We start from the raw sequence: 26392 nt of genomic DNA on the forward strand, positions 1-26392 counted from the left end.
GGTCACGGGACAGCTAGCTTCAAGTCTTGGGCTGTTTTAAAGCACAGCCTTACTTCAAGTGCATCGGGAGGTGTGCAGACAGTCACACGGTAATAGTAACAGTTACCTGGCTGAGAAGTGTCTTTCCCGGCCTTTTGCTCCCTAGGGGCAGTATTCTCCAAGGCACGGTGGGCATCTAGCTGGCCACACCAAGTTGCTTACCCTCCGTGGGTGAACTGAATTTGGTCTCGTTTACAAAGGTGGACAGGTCTGAGGGCTGTGGGAAGTCCTGTTTGTCAGCCTCCAAATCCACGGTCATGCATGTCCACTTCTGACTGGTGACCGCCAGCTTTTCCTCATCTGTAGCGTGGACCACTGCAGAGATGACTGGTGGTGTTTCTGGTGTTGCAGCTGGAGTGGGGTCCTGCAAGGAGAAGAGAGGCAGTCTCCTCTTTCACTCAAGTGTGCTGGTCAGAACTCACACTCATCCAGGAGTCTGAAGCCTGTTCACCAGGAGAGGTCCCCATCAAAATCCTCTACCTGTTCTATTTGGACTTTGTTCCAGATGACCCTTAGGAAAACACATTCGAAAACACATTCTTTCCTCTATGACTCTCCTTTCCGATGGTTTGTTTCAAGGAGCAATCATGTTGTTTTTTGTTTGTTGTTGTTGTTCTTTTTTTTAAATCAGGATTTTGTATCTTAGACCTTTCTGCTAACTTCACTCCTACAACTACTGTGTGATGCTCATACACAGGCTTGGGGGTCAGCATCATCAATATCCCGACACTCTTCATGCCAGTCCCTGGAAGTCTGAGAGAAAGGGAGTCATAGTACCACCCCATAGGAGAGCTGAGCAGGACAGGGTAGAACTCGGGACTGAGAAAGCAGAGCTGTTACTGGACCCCCTGTTCAGAGGTCTAGGGCTAGGGCCTTCTGATCCCTGGCCTGGGCCAATTATCGGGGCTGAGACTTGGCTGACTTGATTTAGAGAGATGGAAGAAGTTTACTTGTTTTATGACCCAGGAATGGTATGACAAATCTGTTTGATGATAACCTTCCTCAGTCTATAAAGAGGGCAGAAGAAATGCCATGTATTTGGTGATGAACAATTAAGAGAAACAAGGACTCATATAAATAAACAACCCAAGCAGCCACTTCTTTGTGGGGTAGGGTTCTCTCACTTTCCCACCCGGATTTTAGGGCCATAATCTAGTGATTCTGACACACATTCGGTTTTCACATTTCCTTACTCTGTATTCATTGATCCCAAAAGATTTTCTCAACTGCTACAAAAGTTCTCAGCAAGTGGATAGAATGGACCAGAACAGATCCTCCTGCAGGATCCAACTATCATTTTCCCTGAACTTCTTCCCACTCTCAGGACACACCCTAATCTCTGCCAAAGTGAAGGGATCAAAACAATCTTTTGGTTTTTTTTTGATCAAAACAATCTTGACAAAACTAAGGGACCTCCCCATGTAAGGGCAATTGGGCGTTGGAAACATGCCCAAGAAAAGCAGAAAGGAAAGCTCTGCTGCCTAGGTAATATTCTCTGGGTGAGCAGTAAAATCATAAAGATCAAAGGAACACTGTACCTGAGAAGGTGGATCAGAGAGAGGAGACCGTTTTGGTGACTTTTTCACCCTAAATGTGTCACTGGAAACAAAATGGAAAATGTTAACACAACAAGCAGAGCTACAGAACATCCCAAGCAATATAGAGCTGGTGGAAGCCACCGCCTCTGCCAAGCTACCTGCCCAGGCCACCCTCCTGTCTACCCACGCCAATCAAAGACGTCCACGCCAATTCATTCTGACTTTAATAGGTATCATCACACACACACACACACACACACACCCACCAAGGGAAAGATCCATCAAGCTGGGGATCTTTACAGAGATGCCATTTGGAGTGCTGACTCAAAAAAAAATGAAGCTAAATTTAACTAAATGTTCTTATTTTATAAAGCAAACTTGTGGTGAGCAGATCAACATATGTGGATTCTTCCAGGAATGTCTGCCCCAACTATGATTGGGTGAGGGGGTCTAAGCTCATGACACTAATTAACAGGATCCAATTTTCACATGGGCAGGCGATATAGCCTTTAATGAACAGCTGAAGGACTCTATGCATAAAAAGAAAGTTCTGTCCTCAGGGGAAATTTGGAGAATCCTTCCTATTCACACCAACTTTGAGCTTAATGGATTTCTGAGCGCTGAAGGATTTTAGTTAGGACTCCCACCAAAGACAGGGCCAGCCGTGTCTTTTCCTAACCATGGCTAATAGACAAGATTAATGATTCTTTTCTTTCTTTCTCCTTCATGTACACAATGAGGAGAGGAAGGACACCAGATAAGATCTGTGAAGGGTCAAGGAGGCAGACCTCAGGAGAAGGGGGTGACTTTTAGCAGAAATGGCACTCTTGGGTCCAACAGGCAGTCAGAGGTCATTTCCACAGTCAGAATGCAGGCTCTCTCCCCACTGCAGACTGGCCCCTGCCTGCTGGCCTCCAGCCCGTACCTCATACGGTCCCACTCCCTGCAAAGCAAGGACTTTGAGGACAGAGATCCCTCACCTTAGATCCCAGCACACTACCATGCTTTCCCCATTCAATGGGCAGAGCAAATGGGCACCCACCCTCTGTCCTTTGTGTTTTCTCAAATAAAACGCTCCAACAATGGCATTTAACCATGAAAAACATTACTATATATAAAATAGTTATTTATGACATTTATTGTAAGAAAAGTGAAACCACAGCTTCAAGGTTATATTTATTCATGCGTATAAATATACAGCTGTGTATTTTATAGCTGCAAAGTGGATTGAAAATACTAAAGAAATCTTTTGGGCAGAAGAGTCTGAGAAACTCCGCCATACCCTGGGAGCGCCAGACACCTTGTCCAGGCCAGCTTCCCTTTTAAGGACAGGGAGAAGCCATTTGGCTTTGGAGCCCTGAGCACTGCCCACAAGATCCCTCCTGGCCAGGGGAGGCAGAGTGGCAGAGGCACATAGGTGGTCAGCTGCACTGATGCCTGGCAGGGAGACCTGCAGATGACAGACAAGGCATGCCAACACCCAGCCTGGATTGAAGTGACCAAAGACATGGCCCGGGCAGCATGGTGATGGCTCTCAGCCTCAAGCTCCACTCTGAGCCAACTCTATTTCAAGGGCCTCTTGCAAGCCTCAATTTGGAATGGCCCAAATGGCTGGGCTGCATATGTTAGCAATGGCAGTCTCTGCCCGAGCTCTGACCGAATGGTTTCTGTGAAGCCATGGTGCTCTTGAAAGCAATTGCCTGCCAGCCCACTTCAAAATGAAAGAATGGAATGAAGGGTTAAAAAAAAAAATGTATGGGTTTCAGATGAAGATATCCAATATGTAAGAGGAAAAATAGTCCCATTCCTGACAAGCAGGCAGATGTTGGATAAAATGATGTTTTCAGAGCCAAGCATTCTCACGCATTATCATCACTATGAAACAGAGAAATAACCTTTGCTACTGCGGAGCCCTGCGCCCCATCATTCCCAAGCCCAACACAGAAGTACATCGTAGCAGCCATGATGAAGAAAAAAGGATTTGCAAGCCAAAACAAAAGGCATGGGAAAAGCACATTTGGCATAAGAGGCAGATTGCATTAAATGTACTTACAACAGAGAACACACAGACATCACATCTTCAACCATCCTAAGACAAGAAGACAAAGAAAAGAGAGACAGACAGAGGAACTGACAAAAAAGATAGATCTGCAGACAACTGGTTCCTAGGTCAATATGCCACTGTCACCCACTGCAGATTTTGCTGGAAGGTATCAATATCCCTGCCTTTTGGAAAGTGACCTTTGGACAGCAGGCTCCTTTCCAGGTTCTGACCATGCAAATGGTGTTGGTACCCTAACACCTTTGTCCCCCAGGGTAGGAGTTTTCAAGGTAACAGCCCATCTACACTAGGGGTAAGATCATGAGATGTGGGGTCAGCTTCCCTGACCCTTATTAACTCTGATGATCAAAAATAAAGTGGCTAGAGATAGAACATAAGCAGGTGACCTCAGGAAAGGAGGTGGTAACTACAAGTTGACTCTTATTCCAAAACAAGAGGCAGGAGAGCTTTGCAAGTAGACACTGACTTGTGGTTAATCTTAAAATTTGATTTCCAATAGGCTCCTATGGCATTTCCAGGAAGGCCCTATTGGGGAACTGATCTAAGAAAAGTCCACATTTTTTGGCCAGAATGGTCTCCCAGCCACCACCACACTGTGGTAGTGTAACCCAAGACCAAAGTCTGCCCTAGAACCACTTCTCAGGAAGTACCAGGCTATTCTCAGAAGGTTAATGCTTGCGGGCACCCAGAACAGGAGGTAAATGGGCCACCCTTGCCTTGTTCATGCCAAGTAGACCCAGAGGGCCCAGCACTGTAACGTATTTGGTTGCAATGCTCCTGGGAAACTAGTTTCCTCAACCTTGTTAAATTATAGTCAATGTTTCCCAAGAGAGTAAGAAAATCTACAAGTGGTCAGCCATACTACACATGGTCCAGAGTCCTAATAACAGACCTTCGGCCGTCCAAGTTACAGCTGGATCATGGAATGAATGCTGGAGAGCTGGAGACCTGAACCAAGTATTTAAGGGCTATGTACTTGGCAAGTGATTGTGGACAACAGACTCATTTATTAATGGCTCCTGGGGATTATAAGGTCTGCTTCTGGCTTTAGGGTCCATTGTTTTGTTTGTTTGGTTTTGTTTTGACTTTTAGGGCCTATGAACTCATCTGCAAATGATGAGCAGAGAGAGGGAAGGATACAAACAGCCCATTTTTCAAAGAGGAGCCCAAACCACATCCCTCTCTCATGGACCTCCTGGAGCCTACTACAATGTGTTGGATTCCTGGGCTAAAGTCTCATGAATGGACAGAAACAAATGCTATAAATTTTAACAATATTTTACAGGCTGTATCTCCTGGCTTCAATGTATATGCTAAACAAGAGAAAGGCCCAGTCACAAACACATGGTTGGCCAATCTCTCATGACTATTCCCTTTCTACAAGGCCTCCCACATCCCCCTGGAGTTGCATGTCAAGTCTCTGGGTAAAAGCAAAGCTTTAGACTACTAACTTTTTGGGGTTTTTTCAGGAATAGGGATTGAACACAGGGCCTTCTCAATGAAAACAGAAGAATCCCTTTTTTATTATTTATTCTGAGACAAACTCTCACTAAGTTTCTAAGTTACTCAGGCTGGGTTCAAACTTGTAATCCTCCCGCCTCAGCCTCCCAGTGACCACTGACTTATGAAGGCAAAAGATCAAGGACTCTCCTCCCCAAAGGGGTATGTGAATGGCAAAGTGCCAGCAGTGTGGCAGCGAGAGGAAGGAAAACATGTACCTTGCCTGTCTGGTGAACAGGCCGCAAGCATGGTGTCATTCCAGTAACGGCAAGGTTGGGCCAGCTGGAGGTCCTCCCGACACGAGACCAAGGAGTAACAGCACCATGAACCCCCCACCTCCACCCCCCCACCCCACCCCGCCTCCAGCCCTGCACTTACGTCTTTAGGGGTGTCTTCTTCTTCTTGGCAGGCTTGTTCAGCCCGTCCCCATCCACTCCATTGGCTTCAATACTGGCTGGAATCTCAAACGAGGCTGGGGACTTGGAAGGTGAGCTGGGGGTCTTAGAGGATGTCTTAAAGGGGTCAAGGGACTCATCACAGGTGTCTGGGTCAAAGTTATACGACTGCTGGGGCAATGTGGGAGATTCCTGCATTTTTGAGGTGGAAGAAAAAGGGTTAAAATTGGGGTCATCCCACTTGTCAATATCAAAGGTGTAGGTACCTTTAGCAACAGGGATGTCATTGGGTTCAGTGGGGGACCTGGTAGGTGAGGCAGGAGTGTTGTCAAGTTTCTCAGGTGTCTTTTTCATCTTTGGCCTCCTCAGGGGCATTTTGGCAACCTGCTTTTTGCCTATCTTTTTGGTAGGAGGGGGATTTTCCTGCTGGTTGTCCCAACTACCCTTGTCCTCAGAATAGTCAAACTCCAGCCTCACTGAGAGCCCTTTGGCCGGGGAGTCCTCTTGCCCCCCACTATCCGATGGGGTCACCTCCACTCCCTCGGGGGCCGTGGTAAGAGGCAACGTTTTCCTCCCAATGGGAGGTGAGTTCTGCACCCTGCCACCTCCGGAAGCTGGGGGACAAGCGCCCTCCCCACAGTCCAAGTCTGGAGGAGAGGCAGCTTTGGGCCCGGCGGCAGGGTCCAGGGGCGTCTCCTCCGGGAGGATGCACCCAGAGCCCTCGGCCGTGGCCAGCTCTGTCTTTGCCTCAGATGTCAGCTGTTCCTCACTGGGGTCAGGACTCTCCTCGGCTGGCTCTTGCTGGGTCTCTTTCACTGCGGGGGTTTCTGTGGGCTTCTTGGACGTCTGTTTCTTTTTTAAAGAAGGTGGCCTCGGTTTTTTAGTTCGCTTGAGAGTACTAGAAGCGCTGTTGGATCCTGTGCTGCAGGCATCTGGGGCGAGGGCCACAGTCTCGGGGCTCCCCAGGCAGGAAGCCCCATCAAAGTCACTGGCTTGAAGACTGAGCGAGCGGGACAGCGTGGACTTGGAGGGGGCCACAGACTCCGTAGACTTCCTGCGCGTGCTCACCTTGCAGTCCTGGCTCCTACAGTCTGAGGAGCGAGGCTCCAAGCTCTGAAAGTTACCCACCAGCTCAATGTTATCAAAGTCCAAGTTGTACGTCCCACTGCTGGCTATAGGCTTGTCTTCATCGAAGACGGCAGAGGAGGAGTGTGGGGGTCGGAAAGGACTTCCTTCCACTGAGCTGCTGCGTGGGCCATCGGGGACGGTGACCGTCTCAGAAGTGCATCCTGAGGAAATGGAGACAAAGCTGTCACTTGAGGACACAGGTCACGTGGGACCATTTGTCATCCAGAGCAAAGGTTGACAAATTCCAGTCTCCAGGCTACCTGGCCCAACAATGGGGACTCAGCTTAGGGACAGATCCCAGTCCTTTCTCGTATTAGCTCCAGCCCCTGGACAGGTTTATCTCCGCTCCCTTATCTGTAAGTGGGAGTCAAGAGGGTTGATGAAGGAAGAGCTCAGAGAGTTTGTTAAAAACACATTCACCAAGTGCCTGATTGGGTTCAGGGGTCATGCTGGGGACTCCACAATGAAATGAACAAAGTAAACAGAATCTTTGCCCTCCAGAAGTCACAGTCTTCAGGGAGAAGACAGTGAATAAACAACTGAACAATAAAACATACAAATTGCCCAATGGAGAGGTGTGCTGACAGGAAAAACAAAGCCAGGACAGGAGAGTTGCAATTTTTTTTTTGGTACCAGGGACTGAACTCGGGACCTTGCACTTTCGAGGCAGGCAACAGAACCACTGAGCTAAATCCCCAGCCTGCAATTTTAAATAAGATAGGCAGTCAATGGCCATTTGAACAAAGATGAGAAATGAAGCAAAAAGAACCAGGAGGATTTTTCGGAGGGTGAAATATCCCAGGCAAAAGGAAGAGCAAACACAAAGGCCTCAGGGCAGGAACACCCTGGTGTGTTACAGAAAAAGCCAAGTGTGGCTGCTGAGGTGGAAAAGAAAACAGGAAAACAAAGAAGTGAGGCAAGCAAAGCAGAGCCAGCCTTCAACACACATTAGCTACTACCATGGGCAAGCTTGTTCCTGACTCCTCAAGCCACTGGGAAAAACAGGAGGAACCGTTACGTGGAGGCCTGCAGGCCAACTGCAGCAAGACTGACCTTGCCCTTTGCCACCTGGAACCTCTTCGTTCAACCTTGCATGTCCTTCCCTCTTATCCAAGCTCACTCCTCTCTATCTGGCTTTTCCCCAGCTTTCCCACCTCCTCAGCCAGTGCCAGTCAAGAAGGCTGCTCTCTATTTCCAACACGCTGCACATTCTTGAAATGTTGGCCAAATGGCCCTCATGATCTCACCACCCCACTGCTCCTGGAAGATCCAGGCGGCCCTGGCCTTGGCTTGGCTACTCTGCGCTCTGCCTGCACCAGGTGGCACTTTTCATGCATTTCTGGGTTCCCAGCTGTTCTGAGCAGCCAAGGATGCTAGAAAATGACTTGCCAGAAAACTAAAAAAGATGTCATTTGATAAAATAGGGCAAATGTTGTTAAGTGGTTTTACGGGCCAAAGTACCAGGAGAATGCATAACAAGGAACAGAAAAATTTGGCACCAACACGATGGGACAACAGGTGCTGTGTCCCTCAACCGCTCCTCTCCCATGGTCAAACTGCCAGGTAAGTGTAAGACGCCCAGTTCAATCTGGATTTCAGTTAAGTGAATAATCTTTTCATAGTATTATAAGTACATCACCCACCCCAGTTACTTATTTCCTGAGATACAAATTTAACTGGATGCTCTGCATTTTTATTTGCTCAGTCTGGTGGCCCTATCTTTGATCCCAACAAACAAAGTCTGGCGAAGTGCTCGATTACACCTGAACTGGTCTCTTACTGCAGATTTCTCTGGAGCCATCTGTGCTTGTCCTCCAGTCCTCCAGGTGGTGAGTGTTTAGAGCAGCGCTACCAAACTTTGCTCACAGCAGACCTTTCTCTTGGAGCTTCGAAAAGATCCTGGTTCATGACGTGGGAGATTACATCCCAAGGAAATATCAAGCCTCTCAAGCTCCGGAACTTGACTAGTTGTGCTTTTTCTTATGGGCTCAACAGATGGCTCTTGGGTGAAGAGAGCATCTTCCAAAAGCACACCTATGAGCCAGTCCTGGTTTCAGATCTCTCCCTCTCCCTCTCCTCCTACTTGGTGCCACCCCTCCCCTACTAGAAGTGCATGTGAATATGGAGCACATGATCCTCAGAACCTCTTACTTAGCTCTTTCCACCAAATAACTTCTCCATCATCATCATCCAAACACTCCTCATGCCGTCTCCCCTCAGAAGAACAGGTGTCTATGCTTCTACCTTCTGAAATCAACTCTCTCTCTTTCCTGGGGAATCCAGTACCCTTAAGCACCCTGTCCTCCCACCAGCAGCAACCTCATCTTCCTGCCCCATGGCTACCCCTAGACACCTGGTACAGAGGGCAGAGGACCGGAGGTACTGAGGGGACTGGGTGCTTTTCCAGTGGGCTTTGATAGGACGCAGAAGGGTCCTCAGCCTATTCCATCATTTCCAAGCCAGGCCCACCAGTGCCAGCCTGCTGTCTCTCAAGCCAGTACACGTGCCTCAGCAGCCTTCAAATGTCAGTACTGGAACCTTCCTCGAATCATGCAACAGTCAGCAGAACTCTGCTTAACCATCTGCTCATTATTTCCCCAGAAGAAAAAGCTCCTTGTTTACTTAACATAGCTTTCCAATTTAGAACTGACGCTTCCTAATCACATTATCATGGACCAGGAGACCTAATCTTGCTGCAGGATTTAACTTTGGCCCTATGGACATTTCAGGATGCTCAGTCTTTTGTCACAGGGGGCTGGACTGTTCGCTGCAGCATGCTTCGCTTCATCCTTAGCCTCAACCCACAAGATACTAATGGCACCTCCCACCCAGCTGTGTCAAACAAAATTGTGTCCAGATAGTGCCCTGTATCCCCTGGGGGACGAAAGTGCATCTGATTGAAACTGCTGTCTTTTGTGTGGTTCTCAGAGCAGCCTGCACCATGGGTCCATCACAGGGCTAAAAGGATCCTTCAACATGAAAAGTCACTGGCATGTGTAGGCCTTGATTTTCAGAAGCAAATACGGTCTAGCTAGGTTTCCAATGGATTTTTTTCATATCTGCTAGAAGACCACTCATTCCACAAATAACCCAAGGTGCCTCCCATATATCAGCCCCTGCCATGTATGCCGTGGACAACGAGAGAAGGAAGGACAAGACCCCAGAACAACATATCCACATCAGCCTGCCCTCTACATCCTGAACCCCTCAGCACAGACCCAGGCACGGCTCACTCTTGAAAACCACCACACACGCCCTGGGGCTAAGTATCTGGCTCAGTTTGAGGACAAAGCCAGCATCTGTGGCTTGTCATGTGCACAAGCTCACTCGGGGCTCCCCAGTTCTTTCAGTCACTCGGGTTGCCACCACCGAGCACCACAGAGCAGGGGGCTTCCACAACAGCACTGTGTTTCTCACAGGTTTAGAGATTGGAAATCCAAGGTCAAGGTGTCAGGTTTGACCTCTCCTGAGGCCCCTTGCACTAGCCTGCAGATGGAGCCTTCTCAGTGTGTCCTCACAGGGCCTTTCATCTCGGCACGAACCTCCCGGGTATCTCTTCCTCTTCTTAGAGGGACACCAGTGTTACTGGATCAGGGCTCCATCCTATGACCCCATTTAGCCTTAACTGCCTCCTTAAAGGCCCTACTTCCAAATGCACGTGTTAGGGCTTCGACATGTGGATTTAGGGGGACACAATTCATCCCGTAACACCAGCCCTGGGCAACACAGCCCCCAAGTGAAGGAAAAGGCAGATGTGTCCGGAAACACGAGGGAATTACAAAACAGCAGATAATAAGCAACAACTGATGTCACCCTGCTGTGTCCAAAGGCCACGTTTCTTAGGCTTACTGGGGACACTCACTGCCAGCTTGGTGACCCCTTCCCCGTCCCAGGGTGCTCCCTCGGGATTGTGCTTCACCAGGTCCAGAGGAGCAACGGTGAACCCCCGCGTGCCCTGGCGTGCTCAAGACAGTTAACTTACCAATCGATCAAGGGCAGGTGGCCTTACACATATGAAGTACAGCTGTTCATCTAAGTATGTAAGTCACAATCTATGGCAATTAGTAATCTTTATTCTGGGTAATAGTCTGTATTTTAAGCAGGCTAATGAGCTATAAATAGAGCTTGGATTTCAAGTGGCCTTTTGCTGGTAGCTGTGGGCAAATCAGAGTAAGTCCAGGATGAATTCAACATTTCCCAAGACACACCTGGGACACTCATCAAAACCCCAGATTGTCTGTCTACCCATCCATCTGTCCATCCCTTTCTGAGAAGTTCAGCGGGGTTAAGGCTCGGAATCCTCATTTGAACAGGTGCCACAGGTGAGCTTGTGATCAGGGAAGCCTGAGCCTGGGCTGCCTTGCCTCTCTTGCGTCCCATCTGGGCCTGTCCCAGCCCTTCAGTGAACAACGTTTCAGTTTTGAATTTTGAGGGTGACTTTGGACAGGCCTGAATTGTCTTGAGGCTGAGCTCCAACTTCCTAAGGAGACTCTGCCGCAGAGGCTAAAGTGTGGGGGCTGCAGAGGTGACAGGCAGATGCCGACCAGTAGTACATTTCCTCCTCAGATGTGGCCCCAAATACAAGGTGAAAAGGCTCAAGGAGCTAAGCCCCAACTGGCCACAAGAGTAGCAGGTGTACCAAGGCCACATTCTCTCCCTAAACTCGGGAGTGTTCGTTTCCCCTGGAGACCTCCTGGAGTCAGAACTGCCCCAGAAAGTGGTGAGTTCCACTGCTTCCTGGGTGTCTGGCTGGCTGGCTCTGACATGTCTATTCCCAAACCCTCATTCAATTCCCAGAGGCTGAGGGAAAAGTGCTGAACCAGGCATTGTTAGTAACACTATTACTGACCATGTTAACTCTGTGACTGTTCACCCTGGTGCACCTTGTGAGCAGATAAATGACATGGCTTAGGATGGAGACAGCCTCAGGGAGTTTTCTGAGAGGGGATAAGGTGCAACCCACAGGCACCCGAGTGCACAGCAGTCCCACTGTGGGGTGGCCACAGAGCTGGGACTCGAACATCCCTGGGCTGGGCCCGGCTCCACCTAGAGGACTGTGAATATCCCTGCTCTGTCCTGCTTTGCAGCCCTACCCATTGGCCTGCTGGGTTCCTTTGCCTCCTGGGTGAGCCACTCATGTCCCTCTCCAGACTGTGTTCTCATACGGACAATGGGCTTATTCCCTTCCATTCTCTTCCAAGTGGTATCAGGAGCAGAAAAATGAGTGGTACTGAAGAGTTCAGGGCCGGACAAAAAACGGCTCAAATAGCTCTGTCAGCTTGGTGCCCTTGGCCAAAGTCCCTCATCCTTCTGTTCCTCACTGTCACAATGTCCAGAACCAGATTCCACAGTACTCTTGTTGCCCCATCACCACCACCACCACCACCACCACCACCACCGTCAAGTGTTGCCTGAAACAGAACAACACATACCCCGCCCACCTGGGGAGAATGGGCTGAGCCACTTCCCTGGGTCTGTTAGGTCCCAGCATCCTGTGATACATTTGGGGCTTGCTAAGCTGGCAGGGGACACTGGGTAGTTATAGACAAGAAATAAACAGCAAGGTCATAAAGGGAAGTAAACGTGTGTCAGGGAGTCAGGCCCCTGCCCGGTTCTTGGTGTCCCCATCTAAGGTTTCCAGGGTAGTGCGGCCACTGTGGACAGATGAGGTCACCACTGTCTCCCATTTCCTCGCCTGTCTACACAGCCAGATTTCCCTAGTGTCTCTCTAGCCTGAGGTGAAGAGGGGTTGGGTCTGGCAGCAGTGAGCCCCACATGTGCTTGGCTCAATGGCCAGGGCCCAGGGTGCAGAGCTGGCCTCTGCCTAGGCAATATCCAGCACTACCAGCTGACACTGACATGCCAGCCTTTGTACTTCTCCTTACACACAGGGGTCCTCAGCTTGGCCGTACATCAGAGTCCCCAGCTGCCCTGACTGTTCCAGAGACCAGGCCACGTGTAACAGGCATATCATGAATCCGGAAGAAGTCAGTTAAGGATGGTCCAAGGATCTGTGGCAGACAGACCTGGGTCTGAGAAGTCCTGACCCTCAGTTTACTCTGTGTTGTGCCCTGAATGTCTCTGTTCTCCCACCCCCAAATTCTCACACTGAAATCCTCACTCTTGAGGTGATGGTATAAGGAACAGGGTGGTTTGGGGAGGTGATTTCATTGTGGAGGCAAAGCCGTCAAGAATGGGATTAGTGCCCTTCTAAAAGAAGCCCCAGAGAGCCTGTTTGTCCCTCTACCACGTGAGGGCACAGAAAGAATGTGTTATCTACGAACCACGCACTGGCCCTTACCAGACACCAAACACCAAACTTACAGCTGCCTTGATTTTGAACTTCCAGCCTCCATAACATGAGCAATAAAGTTCTATTGTTTGGAAGCCACCCGGTCTGTGCAATTTTGTTACAGCAGTGAGAACAGACTGTGACCACGTTACTAGACCTCCCTGAGCCTCAGCTGTAAACCAGGCATTCTTATTAAGAGGATGAAATGAGAAGGCCACATAAGCACCAAGCCCAGGGCACACTACTACATAGCAGCCATGGCCCCAAAATCCTGCACATGCCATGGTGCCACATACTGCCTACAACCCTGGCCAAGGATGGGAGGGAGGGTTCCTCAGGTAGTTGGGCTCTGGGATTCCTGGCCCAATACCAGGAGACTTCCTGTCTCTGTGGGGAGCAGTTATGTGTGGCTCCCTCCAAGGAGAAGAAAGCAAGTGACAGTGTGGATGGCAACATGATTCCCAGCAGTGGGTCCAGTGAAAACAGAAATGACTAAGTTGGCACTGAGCTCCTGTCTGAGTCAACATGAAAACACCCATCCACAATCAAGGCCACTACTTCCTGGGGAGCGAGGAGAGGTGTAGGGCATGCAAGACATGGAGAGTTTCAGTCACCAGCAAGGCTCCAACAGGGCCTGTCCCCAGGCTCGGCAGCCTCCTCCCAAGAGTAAGCACACAAGCTCCATCCCCAGGGGAGAAAGGCGTCCGTCCCAGAGGGAGGGTACGCAATCTGCCTCAGCTCCCCAAATCACTGTGAGCAGCCACTGACTCCCTACTTGTTGCCACCTGACAATCCTTTGTCCCCGTCCTGGGCCCCCGGGTGCAGCCCAGGTGGCAGCTCTCAGGGCAGCTGGTACAAGGCCGCACCTGCACCCACCTGAACCTCAGCAAGCACATGACAACCAGCTGAGCACCCTGCAGGACCAGCAGTAGCTGGGAGTACAAACACAGCTGCTCCTGTTCCTGAGCCTGGTTTCCAAGTTGAAAGGAGCCAGATTGGAGGTGGAGAGCTGAGCTCCAACCCCAGTGCCCCTCACGTGCTGCAAAACCACAGGCAAGGGACACAGGCGGCAGATGAAACACGGAAAAGTCCTGGCACTGACCTGACACAGGCCGAGGCGTAAATGGGAGCTATTACATGACTGTGTGACACTGAACTAGGACCCAGATTTGAGTTGTAGTAACAGTCACTCTCTAATACTTAAGGTTCCACTCACAGGACCCTGGAGGGTCAGGGGGAAGAGATGGCCGAGGACTCTCACATCATTCTCTTCATTTACAGATAAGAAAACTGGGCTTTGATGAGCTGAGTCCTGGCCCACCCCAGATGGGGGCAGGAGCCAGGTAAGCACCCAGCATCTGTCCTTTTGTCTCAGGAAGTAAAAACATGATGGGAACACAAACACACAGTGAGAAGACTGTTTTGTAAAGTGTAGGTTTCCAAGAGGAAAAATATCTTCATTCACAGCCAACATTCTTATCTATTATTTCACATGGTTCCTTCAGCAGCTTTAGTAACGTTTCAAGCACTTTGCAAAGGAAAAGTAGACAAAAGATTTCCTCTCCTGCCCTTTCTTTCCCATGGTTCTCAGAACAAACCTTTCCTCTCCTATGGCCCCGTACACAAACAAGTGTAGCTGCCTCCTCACGCCTTTGCAATGCCCCATGCAGATCTGCAGAATGCTACTTCTGGGAGGTAGTTTCTAAGAAGGGCAGCAAGTCATATGGACTTTTATACACAGCAGCCCAGGAGGTCTATGAATAAACACAATTCCAACCTTCCACCTTTTTAATTGTATAATCCCCACACTGTTAACTTCATTCTGCAATTTTCCAAGGAGAAGTGTAAAGTCCCTGCCGCCTTCCCTGTTCAAAGACTCCAGTGGACATAATCAAAGGCTCTAAGGGACAGTGACTCAGTGGCAATCACATGAACAAACCCCTACCCTGGTAGGAGTTATCACTTAAGCCTCTATAATACACATTCTTTCATTAACTGCCATCTAAGAGAGATGGGAGCTGTGCATGTGTTACGGGCAGAGACTATTCTCTGTTCTGTTGAAAAGGAAGTCAGGTACAAGGAAGAAAAACACCAACAAAGAGAGGCAGGAAACCATTCCGAGGAGTAGTTAGGGCATTTGACAGGGAATACATCCTGGGTCACAGAAATGGCCTTGCCCTACACAGGCCTTACTCACATGTCTGACCTAAGGATTACAATGTGTTTGTTATCTAATAGCCACTTTCCATTAAAAACTGTGGACAAATTTGTAAAAATAATATGGAAATTACATTTTTAATAGGCATTATTATATGACATAAACGAGGGAATGGAAATGACTCTCTAAGAACTGGAAGCAGCCTTCCTGGCTCTTCTCCACCATAAAATCAGATCATCCAGATAATAAAAATCAGGATATTCATTATCCTCTCAGAGCCCAGCATCTACACTGACTCAGCAGAATCCAGATTGCGCTGCTGGCTGAGGAGCTGTCAGAGGGGAGAATATGAAAACTTCATGTGCCAGACACCAGCCAAGGCATTCGCTCAGATGAAAACGCCCTGCCATCTTTCCCCAGCACAGGGGAACCTATCCGTTTAGGATCAAAGCCCTGGCATGTATCCTTTCTCAACCACTGGCCTGCTCAAACCGAGGGCAGAGAAAATGAATTCCACTCATTTTTTTCTGAAACTAACATCAAGGCCAAAATGTTGTATTTTACAGCCTGCTTGGCTCCTGGCCAGGCCAAAAGGACAAATGGAATCTCACCTGCAGTCTGTGCCCTTCTCCCACTGCTAACTCCATCCCTCACCTATGGATGCCTCAAGCCAGGCTGTGGACTGTGGACACCCAGGCGCACAGGTCCCAGCCCCATCCCTGGTTCCTCTGCAAGCACAGGACCCTCAGGAAGATGGGCCAAGATTGGGAATGAGATGGCCCTTGCAAGGGTCTGCTCACAGGCTTCCAGTGCCTGTCTAGAGGGAGCTGCCTCTGCCAAGTTGTTACATGGGCAGGGACGGGGCCTGAGGAAGTTCAGAGCAGGGTCCTCGAAAACACGGGCCCAGATCTGTCCGGGTTTAAGGACAGCAATCCCTGCGTCTGACCAGCCTAAAGGACCATTTCCGGCAGGCTGCATCTCCTTCTAGGCCTCATATCAGACTTTGCGCCAGCGGCAGTGCCATCCCCAAGCCCCTGGTGTAACTAGGTGAAGCACACAGAACACCAGCCACGTGAGTGGAATACAGGTGGGGAAATCTGTTCCACACCCCACAGTTTCACCATATCCACATGACACCTAACAGTATTTTAAATCATACAAGAGGAGGAAGGATGTGGGAAAGTGATTTTTCAAAATCAGTTAACATGAGATCAGTCAGTAGGGACTGATGTGCCTCCTCCCTTCTCTTACTGTTTTGACTCCTAGGGGCAGCGGGAGCTATGTTCTTAGGATATAAGGACAGAGTCACACAAGCTGTCCAGAACCAGCACTCTTGTGGGAGCAAGGTGTCAAATACAGAATCTAAGTCCCTGTTGGACTCTTCCTTGCCCAGTTACACAGCCCTCAAACCCATCCAAGCATTCAAGCAAAAGGCCCTCAGAGCAAAACAAGTAGATAAACTTCTAAGAACACACCCAGCACAACCCACTCTGCCTGCCTCCTGAATAGTCAGTCACAAAATACATGAAACAGAGCCTACAGCCAAGGGACCCCTGACTGTCCTCTGGGGCTGCTCTCTGCCTCCAGCTGAGCTCCAGGAAGAGGCACTGTGCTCTCCTGTGGGCTCCTGACCCTTGGTTACCTGGTTCTTCTGGGGCTGGCGCCGGCGCGCTGACCTCAGGTTCCGGGATAACCTCAGGGGGTGGCGGGGGTGGGGCTGGCAGAGCTTTAACTGGGGTTGTTGACTCTGGGGTCTCAAATGCTTCTTCAGAGTCCGAACTCCTGGTGGAGAGAAGAGAAACACAGATTAGACAGGAGGCAAGGGGCAATTCTGCTGAGCAGACAGCATGGCTCTGACCCAGGGATGGAGGATTCAGACTGGCTGGCTGATTCAACTGTTTGGGGTCACACATAATGAAAGTCATCTGGTGGCATAATTCCCAAAGCTGAGTCTCACCACTGCCCTTGATTGTGCCCCAGTGGCGGATTCTTTGAACTCAGCTCTACTCAAAACACATACTTCTCACCTTACTGGCAAATACACACAGGGGATTTTGGCACCCACTATTTCATCAATTCAGTCAAACAAATATGGAGGTAGTCTATGTGTTTGACACCCCCTTGGATCCCTCCTTTATGAAATTACATCCCATTCGCCCTCTTCCCACTTCACCCCACCATTCCCTCCACTTCCCTGCCTTCCCAGCATTTCTCTTAAGTTGTTAGCATAGATTCATTCAATTCCTAATCTTATTTCTTTCTCTTTCACTGGACTGCAAATTCCAGGGGGGGCAGCCAGCCTTGTTTATCACAGCATCCTTGAGCCTAAAATGAAGCCAGTGAATGAATCTGGTGAATGAATGAATGCAAGCCAGCCAGCGGATGCTGTGCCAGACAAGTCACAAAGCACAGTCTGCCAACCACATAGGAATGAACACGACCCTGGTTGGTCTGCAGGAAAATCCACTTGCAAGGAAGTTTCTTTACACAGAGAGCTGACCAAAAGTTCACAAGGGAAGCTCTCTACACTCACAAGTAGAAGTCAGTGACCAAAACCCTGCCTTGGGCTAAAGGCAGCTCTTCTCCTCTGCTTCCCCTGGCTGCTCCACCTGAAGCCAGAAGGATGAGGTTCCTCCAGTCACTGACAATTGGGTGCCTGAGGTCAGAAAGCAGCTGCCCCATGGCTCCAGATGCCCATGGAGCCAGTGCCCAACCTCACTTGCAGGGGAAGCCAGCATGGAAGCAGCAGCAGCAGGCTGGTTCCCACCTTGAAATGGTTTAAATAGACCCAAGTACAAATTGATTCATCTGCAGCAAGGCAGTAAACCACCAAATGGGTGGATACTTAGAATTTCAGATTGGCACAAATGATCTCAGCAAGCCAATCCAGTGAAGACTGGAATCAGAGGGTGACAAGGCAGGCAAGACAGAGCACAAAGTGATGGGCTGCACAGGGCTTCACATGTGTCACTACCACATCGCCCAAAGCTGAGACACACTTGTGCTGCTGAGTTCCCACAGGGTCAAAGGATCAGCGACCTTCATACAGGTCACCATCTTCTAAAGACTATCAGCCATCACAAAGAGCACCAGGAACCAAACCATTCCCTCCACGATCTGCCAGGAGCAGAGAAAGGAGCTGTTTGCTGGGTTCCCTGTAAAAAATCTGCAGCACTATTGTTTTTACAACGTTTTTGTGGGCAGCTCATTTTATCAGTGCCAAAGATCACCACCACACAATCCTTCCCCCCAGGGACCTTGGCTCCTCCAGTCAGCCACAAAGTCCTCCAGGGACCAGAAGAAATCAACAGAGCTGCTTTTGATGGGATCCAATGAGACCAAGTCAGCATAGTATTAAATTTCATGAGTAAATACTTAATTCATCCAAACACAGCAGGGGAGGCACTGACTCTTTACACATGCATTAATATTAAAGAGCTTAAGCTTTTGTTTACAGGGACAAGTTTCGATCCACCCATGCTCCCATAACAACAGATCTAGGTACCTGAAGTTTTGCAGTCTGTTTACAGGTATGGAAAACACAAGGAGATCGCAGAGCTTAGCAGGAAAGAGGAACGAGAACCCAGATCACTTTGGTGGGCCCAGGATAAAACCGTGGGAGCCACTTTTCACCCCAGCCCCTAGCACTACTGCATCGGGAGCAATGTTTACAAGACACACAGCGTCAACTTGCCTCTTTCCAGCACTTCCTTGAAGCGCTAGCAGCCTGGAGTTTCCACTGGGGCTCACCGCTGTCCATAGCCTCCGGGCCCATTCCATGGGGGACCACATCTGCCAGGAGCCGAAATCCATCTCCACTGAAGAATAGCCACTGTCTCCCAAATTCCCACCCCTAATATTCTCACTGGTATCTCAAGTCTAAATCTTTTTCACTGTAACCAAAAAAGCTCTATCCCCAGCCACAAATGCTATGAGCTTCTTCTCCAGCGTCCAGAGGACCCAGGCTCCCCAGCTCAACCTGAGATACAGGGCGACGGACCGAATGCTTATACCCCTTTTGCATCCCTGGGCACTGCACAGACAATACGGGGCTTTGGAGCACAAAGGGCCCTGGTCTTTCTCAACAGCACAGGAATAGGGAGGGCCAGATGCCTTTGGGTTCTAACTGCTGAATTCCAATGAGGTCTCCGCTGCTGCAGCTGCCAGGATGCACACCTGCTCCAAGGGACCACCCTTCACCCAGCCTGTGAGGGAGGCACTGTGGGGGGGTGCACAGGACACAGCACACTAAGCCCTTTTGTGCTTCCTCGCCTGTTTACTATGAACCCGTCTCTGCATCAAAACAGCAGGAACCACCATGGACCACAGAATGGCATTCACTTCCGGTGCTGCCTGCCTTGTTTTCATATTCCTGCGCCCTCTCCTGGGAGCAGAGAGCGAGTTAATTAGAGGAGGTGGATGGTAACTTTTTTAATTAGCTCTTTTTTTCCCTACTCAGTTTCCCAGGGGCTTAAAAACATTTCCAACAGCAAGAATTTCTGCAGTCCACCCACAAAGAGTCTGTCCATAAAAACAAAGCAGCATTTTTGGAGTTTCAATGCATAAAGGCAATTCCCATCAGCTGTTAGATTTTTTTTTTCCTATTAGGAGAAATGAAAGTACAAGAAATTACTGTTAAAGCTCCCCACATTTTAAAAATGAAAAAAAGAGGGAAATTAAGTGAATTTGCCACAAGTATGTGTCAGAAAGAGAAATGTTGTCGCTACAATCTGCTAAAACATCTCTAAATTATGAGAAAATATATTTCCCTGGTAGACATATGCTATGTTCACATGTATATAAAGTAAATATGCATACACAAGTATATATATCCTTAGTGGCCAAACATGAAACACAGTGAGTAATCCTCAGCATGCTACCAACTGTTGAACATTTTATGTGTCAGCCCCCGGACTAGGCTCATTTGTATTCCTATCTATAAACTTGAAACATATCTGGCCTGCTGGAGAGCAGGCCCACTGTACAGATGAGACAATTATGGCTTAGAGAATCTGTGTCTAAAATCATGTAATTAGGAAAGGACGGGAACCAGGGCTCAAATCCAAACTGTCTGCCTCTAAAATCTGTGCCCTTATCACTGTCTGTGGCTTCCAAATGTTTCTAAAAAGCTCAACGTATAATATGTTCTTATGATAAAGTCTATCACGGAGAACAATTAAGTTGTTTGCATGAATGTGAAAATTTGACATCAGGGTTTAGGAACACCAACTGCAGCTTTATCCCTGTGGCTGTCTCTCCTGGTTGCACAGTACTAGGTAAAGTTCTGATATACAGCTTGTCCTGTGACCATGGGATATTCTTAACCAAGGCAGACGAGGCATGAGAGCCACCCTAACCCCACAAACCAATTAATCCATCAGCACAAGGCAATAAATATGCTGGGGGAACCTAACATCACAGTGAGGTGTGTGAAGATGAGAGGGAAGAGAGAAATGAGTATCCCCAAGTGTGGACAGACAGTGCAAGCCATGGAAACCAGAAGTCTACAGGGCTCCCCAACTGGGTTAGCACAGTTTAAAAGGTCTCCTGGATTTCAGAGAACCCTTATCGAGCTCTGAAGTCCAACATGGCATAGTCTGTACACCTCTGCTCCATACAATGCAAGCCAGAGTCAGGTAGCTAGAAAAATGACCCGAAGAGCTCATTTTCTCCTACTTGTGACTTAGTATAAATATTGTCATGTTTTTACTTATCTGAATTACAACAATTAAACAGTTTGAGATCAGTACCCACACACATATATACAAACATCTATCCATATATAAACACAGATGTGTCTGTGAATGTGTGTGTACATAACAGGCATCTTTTAATAAAGAAGTACTGTAACTATATAGTTTTTCAATGAATCATTAAACGGTTGCATTTTGCTCAAGTTTTACTGGAAACAATTTAAGAGTTTGGGATAATAAATTGCAGAGTCCATATGTTATTTCAACTTTGAAAGTGGAAGGAAAGTTAGGGATGGTAATGTCCTATTATAAAACATTTATCTCATCTTTTTAAATGGGTGAGGAAACTGAGAGAACTGAAGTGACTTATCCAGGATCACTGGTTCATTCAGGGCAGCCATAGCTATATGTACCACAGAACTAGACCTGTCTCTGTTCCACACTCCCCCCAATTAGAAGCCTTTGTTCTGAATACAACAGCCACTCTGGCAACCTAAAATTACCTATAGTCAAATGCTACCTGATTATCAAGAAATAGTTCTCAAGAATTGTTCAGGGGAAGGGGATACTTCCATATGTTTATCTATTTCTAGATCAATTCCCAACATGAAAGCAACTCAGGACTGGACAGCGTGGTACCTGGAACCATCTACCAGAGAGAAAAGACCTGATGGGGGGGGGGGGTGCTTTTCGTAATGTGAGCAACGGTACAACCTGAACAAGAAGTCTAGGAGCTGCCTGAGGTCAGCCTGCAACCTGGAGCTCAGCCTGGAGCTCTTTCTGTCCCTCACCTCCTTTTCCCTTTTAGACCAAGCCTAGGCAAAGGTCACAGCTCTGCCAAAAAGCCCTGCTTTGGAGATCAAGCAGCAGGTCTAAGCCAAAAGACCATCTGCCATCCCAGAAGAGAGGGAGAGCATCTAGAAACAAGCCTGAGTACCAGTCTGATGAATTTATGATTTGTTGGGAGCAATGCTACATAATTCTAGGGAAAAATCACTTGATTAGGCATAGTTCTCCAGCCTACAGGCCAGCTATGGCATTCCAGACATAACTGCATTTTGGCCTCGGGTCACAACTGAGACCTCAGTGATCCTGCCATGCTGTAATGCTCCAGGACAAGACCACACCTGCGGGAGACGCCCTGGAGGAACCAAATCTTCAGCAGCATAGTTCCTCCTTGTTCTTAGATTTCCACTGCCCCCCAGTCTTTTGTTACACCTTGTTTATCCCAAGGTGAAGTACTAACTCTGCATTTTCACTTGTTACATTTGCTTCCCCACGTACTGAATAAAAGGTGCTGCCAGCTAGGGGGTCTTTGTCTTTGCTGCCCAGAGCAGCACTGATCAGACCCAAAGCTCAGCTTCTTCTCAGTCTCATTTTTCTACCTTTCCTGTAATTCGCCCTGTGCCGCCGTGGCTCTCAGGAGACTAGGACTTACTGCAGAGGTTCTGGTAACATCCCCTTTCCCTATTTCCTACAATGATTGAGTGGTTATTTTTGAAACTGCTGCATACTAGATTCTATTCATCAAAATACTCCACCGAATCCCAGCCAGCACGTTTCCCCCACCTCTTCTCCCTCTCTCTTGCCTTCCTCTCCCACCTTTCCTCTCCTCTTCTCTTCCCTTCTCTCCTTTCCCCCCTACCCCTAACCCCACCTAAAACTTGACCAGACTGCTCAGCAGCCTGTCTTCTGTGAAGAATACAAAGCTAGCTCTGACAAGCCACACTGCTAGAATTTTCCAGACTGACATCTATAGACACCTAGGGAAAATCAAAGCAGTTGACAGCACATTTGTGCCAAGATCCCCAGGACACAGTATCTGCCGGGTTTATGAGGAGGGCTCCTATTTTCAGAGGGAGGTAGCTATCATCTGGGGGGCTATGCTGAGCTGTCAGCAGGGTTCAAAGGGGCCAGGACCATGACTACACAGGCTGCCTCCAGGTTAGAAGGGCGGTAGGCCAAGAGGAAAGAGTGTCCCACAGACCTAGTTACAGCCAATAGAAAACTGACTATTGTCACAAAGAAATAGAACTTGACTCTGGACAACTAAGGTAAAAGTAGTTTTTACTACAAGGCTCTGGGTGCTGAGGACGCAGATTTAGATAGGAAAGTGGGCTTTTTAGCCCTCCAACCATTTTGGGGTCTCCCAGTATTCAGCTCTTGATTTAAATTCTAGAGAGAGCATTCAATTGGCCCATCTTGGGTCATATGTCTATGTCTTACTTAGCGTAGGACAGGGAATCTTAATAAACAGTTATCCCAATGGAATGGGGCAGAGGGACTTCCCCAGGATGCAGCCAGAAGAACAGGGTGGCAGGGCCCAAACAAAGAATCATCCCTCACAGCCATATCGCTTACTGGAGAAGTGGTGTGGGGTTGGGCAAACCACTCGATCTCCTGGGCCCCTGGATTGCTTGTCCGATCACTAAGGAAAGTAGTAACTGTAAGGATAAAGTCTCCCCCTTACCAGCACAGTTCCAATTCTACTCCTGGCCTCCAAGCATTTGCTAGTTAACAGAATGTGATTTGCAGGCAAGTTGGCCAAGTCTCCTATTTCATTTGGTCACAGCTACAGAGTTGGGCATAAAAGAGAATCTGGAGAACATGCACAGTGTGGTCCCTGCACACTGGGGCATCTGTGGACTGAGCACTGTGGAGAATGCAAGGGGCTCTGAATGGCTGGAACTCCACCTCACTCTTCCGAAAGGGTGAACACAACTCAGCCTCCAGGAAGCCCCAGGAATAAAGGAGTCTTGCGGTCCAGGATCGTGCTCATGTAGACCTATATGTGTACTCCCTGAAACACTCCCCTGATGCTTAGTGTTGAAATTAGTTTATCTGTGGTAACACCAGGCACCTCACAAAAGACAAGTGAAGTTTTAGGGACTCAGGGCTCCACTGTAGGGAGTGTAGAATGATGCTGAGCTGGCTCCCCAGGCTCAAGATTCCACTGACTCGTACCAGGATCCTATTAAGGCTTCCTGGAAAAAACCAGACTGTGAAAAAAGTCTTCGGAGAAAAAAACAACAACACTTGAGCTGCCTTTTTATTCTCTTGCTTTCATGCACTCATATCCCCCCCAAATCTCACCTTCGTAACTAAACTCCTTGCTTGAGTAACTTAAGTCAGATCTTTTATTTAAACTCAGATTCTTTAAAAACATCTAGGGCCAGGGATTTAGCTCAGTGGTGCAGTGCCTGCCCAGCAAGCGCGAGGCCCTAGGTTAGATTCCCCATACCAAAAAAGAAAAGTGAAAAAAAAAGACCAAAAAAAAGCCCCTAAAAAAAAATAAATAAAAACATCTAACTAGAACTATGATATATTTATGGCAACTAGAGAGAAATACCACATTGAATTCAGGAAGATGTAAGAAAAGGCTTCCAGTAGGCTGTGATTAAAAGTCTATCTTCTCTGGAGAGGAGAGTTACAGTAACATCCTACCTGGTCAGAAGCCATTTTACAAGCAGGCAGGAATCCTCACCTATCTGAGACACAATAGGACCAAACACAAATTTCTCTAACCAACCAAGTCATATGCACAGGGCTGGCATTAAAAGTCCTCCACATCTCTCACTGAAAAGCTCTTTTGGTCTTCTCTGGAAACGTACTTAGGTAAGCTTCTTTTATTCACTAGTCTAATAGGTTTGGTATCTGGTTTCTGAACCCAAATTAAGTTTCTGCCCAACTGGGAAGGAGGGGATGGGTTTACATGTGCAGTCTGAAGGGGAAACCCCAGCAAATTAAGGAATGTTAGCTTATTTACAATTTTAAAATTAAATACAAACATACAAATGCACACAAATACAAATGCACGTCTAAATCCATGTATGCCTATATACATAGAGAAATACACCCACAAATGGGGTTGGCAACACACACCTGTGATCCCAGCACTCTGAGAGGCAGGAGGATCACGTGTTCAAGTCCAGCCTATGAAATTTACTGACTGGGCAAGACCTTTTTTCAAAATTTAAAAAGGGTTGGGGATATAGTTCAGTGGGGAGAGGCCTGGGATTCAATCCTCAGTATTGGGGGCAAAAAAGGAAACACACACACACACACACACACACACACACACACACACACACACAGCAGTATATATGTGCTGTTTTTTAAAGTTCAGAAAAGGATATTTAAACCAAGGTACCAGAAGCAACAAGGCTGCCTTGATACAGGGGAGGATGCTGATCCCCCCAACAGGGATAGCCCACCCCACTAGAGTGCCTGAGGAACCTGCCCAAATTGTTCTACAGTCTTTCAAGTTTCATCCAGGTCCTGAACAAAACAAATGGGGACCCAGCCAGGATCTGACTAGCTGGATTTTGTTCAGGGTAATACAGACTAAGGAAAGGGGCCAACAAGGAGTACGGAAAAAGCAGAAGGGCTTTGTAGCTTCCCCCACTGCACAGTCTACGGCAGACATCCCCACCAGAGTCAGCCCCCTCCTGGGGCTCCTTCAGCCAGTGAGAAACACCCATCCTGTAACCACAGCTCAAGGTCCACCCTAACCAAGAGTGCTGATTTAAGGTGTGAGTGCATGGGCAGATACGGAGATGCCTGGCCAGAGGCTCCAAACAAGTCAGGAAAGGGACTGACCCCACAGCTGTGCACCTGAGTTCACACTGTGAAAGACTTGCCTCGAATCATGTTCTGGCACCTGGGCCGATAAACCAGACCGATCAGGCCCCACTCTCAAAGAAGCCTGAGTCTTGTGGGTTCTGAGGACGAGAACAGGTAACCAAGACAAGGAGAACATGTCTCCTCGAAACCCAGTTGTCCTTGCAAGAACACCCTTCCGGAGTGGGTTTAGGTTTTGTTATGTCTGACTTATTTAAAACTAGCCATTCTAGGGGTCCTGCTCAGACCAGATGCTCAGTAAATTCCCTCCACAATGGCGCTCCCCAATCAGATAGGTTAAGTTTTCCAGAATGCTTCTTGCTCATTATGCTAAGGGAAAAGAAAAAAGGGCAACCTGTGTTCTATTATGTGTTGCAGAAAGTCTCAATTGTGATTTTATTATTCATGGATATAAAAGTACAAACCTAGATTCTGAAGGGGAATGGCCAATATACCTTAGTAAAAAGCCTGGAATTCAGAAAGTTTTAAAAGCATATTTTCTACCAAAGTCTATAAACAATGCTTTTGTACAACAAAGAAGAAAGAGAACTGAAACCCTTTGTCCCTTTCCTTCCAACTTCTTCACACAATAAAACAGAAGAGAATGGCTTGTAGACACCACAGTAATTGTAGTTCAAGAGTACTGCTCCATATTTGGGTAAAGTACTTTTTTTCTATGGCACTGCCTGCTGCAGAATATTTTCACACTGTTCTCTCATAAATATGCAGCAAAATCATCACCTCAGTCTTTGACCCACTTATTACAAATTCTGAACTGATGAAAGTCTTAAAAAGCACCTTTTTTTTTTTTTACTAAATTACATGGGAAAACAGCACAATAACCACCACAAATAAAATTGAGGATCAATATATCTGGTTTCAGGTTCATACCGTGCGGAACTTGGAGCAGGTTGAGAACAGTCCTGGGCCTCAGGTTCCTTGTCTGCACTGTGGACAGAAGGCAGGA

At 48.0% G+C, this 26392-nt stretch overlaps 1 protein-coding gene across 32 annotated transcripts in view; it reads right to left on the reverse strand.

Annotated features, from left to right (window-relative positions):
- Tacc2 (transforming acidic coiled-coil containing protein 2) overlaps window positions 1-26392 on the reverse strand; it is a 228737-nt gene that overhangs the window by 44158 nt on the left and 158187 nt on the right. For 20 of the 32 annotated variants that reach the window (XR_015440579.1, XM_087185641.1, XM_087185639.1 and 17 more), the window contains 5 exons: window positions 16755-16894; window positions 5518-6823; window positions 3631-3666; window positions 1578-1638; window positions 202-403 (listed from right to left, as the gene is read on the reverse strand). Coding sequence is in view for 31 of the 32 variants with exons in the window: in XM_087185641.1 (XP_087041767.1) it covers window positions 202-403; window positions 1578-1638; window positions 3631-3666; window positions 5518-6823; window positions 16755-16894 (1745 nt within the window). In the remaining variant the exon portion in view is untranslated. The remainder of the gene's footprint in view (window positions 1-201; window positions 404-1577; window positions 1639-3630; window positions 3667-5517; window positions 6824-16754; window positions 16895-26392) is intronic. The other 12 variants (XM_087185645.1, XM_087185635.1, XM_087185624.1 and 9 more) reach the window with 2 other exon arrangements.

Source organism: Heterocephalus glaber, unplaced genomic scaffold (genome assembly GCF_053883595.1).
Source record: "Heterocephalus glaber isolate CG9 unplaced genomic scaffold, H.glaber_assembly_v1.0 deba00001497, whole genome shotgun sequence".
In the NCBI taxonomy this organism is placed as follows: Eukaryota; Metazoa; Chordata; class Mammalia; order Rodentia; family Bathyergidae; genus Heterocephalus; species Heterocephalus glaber.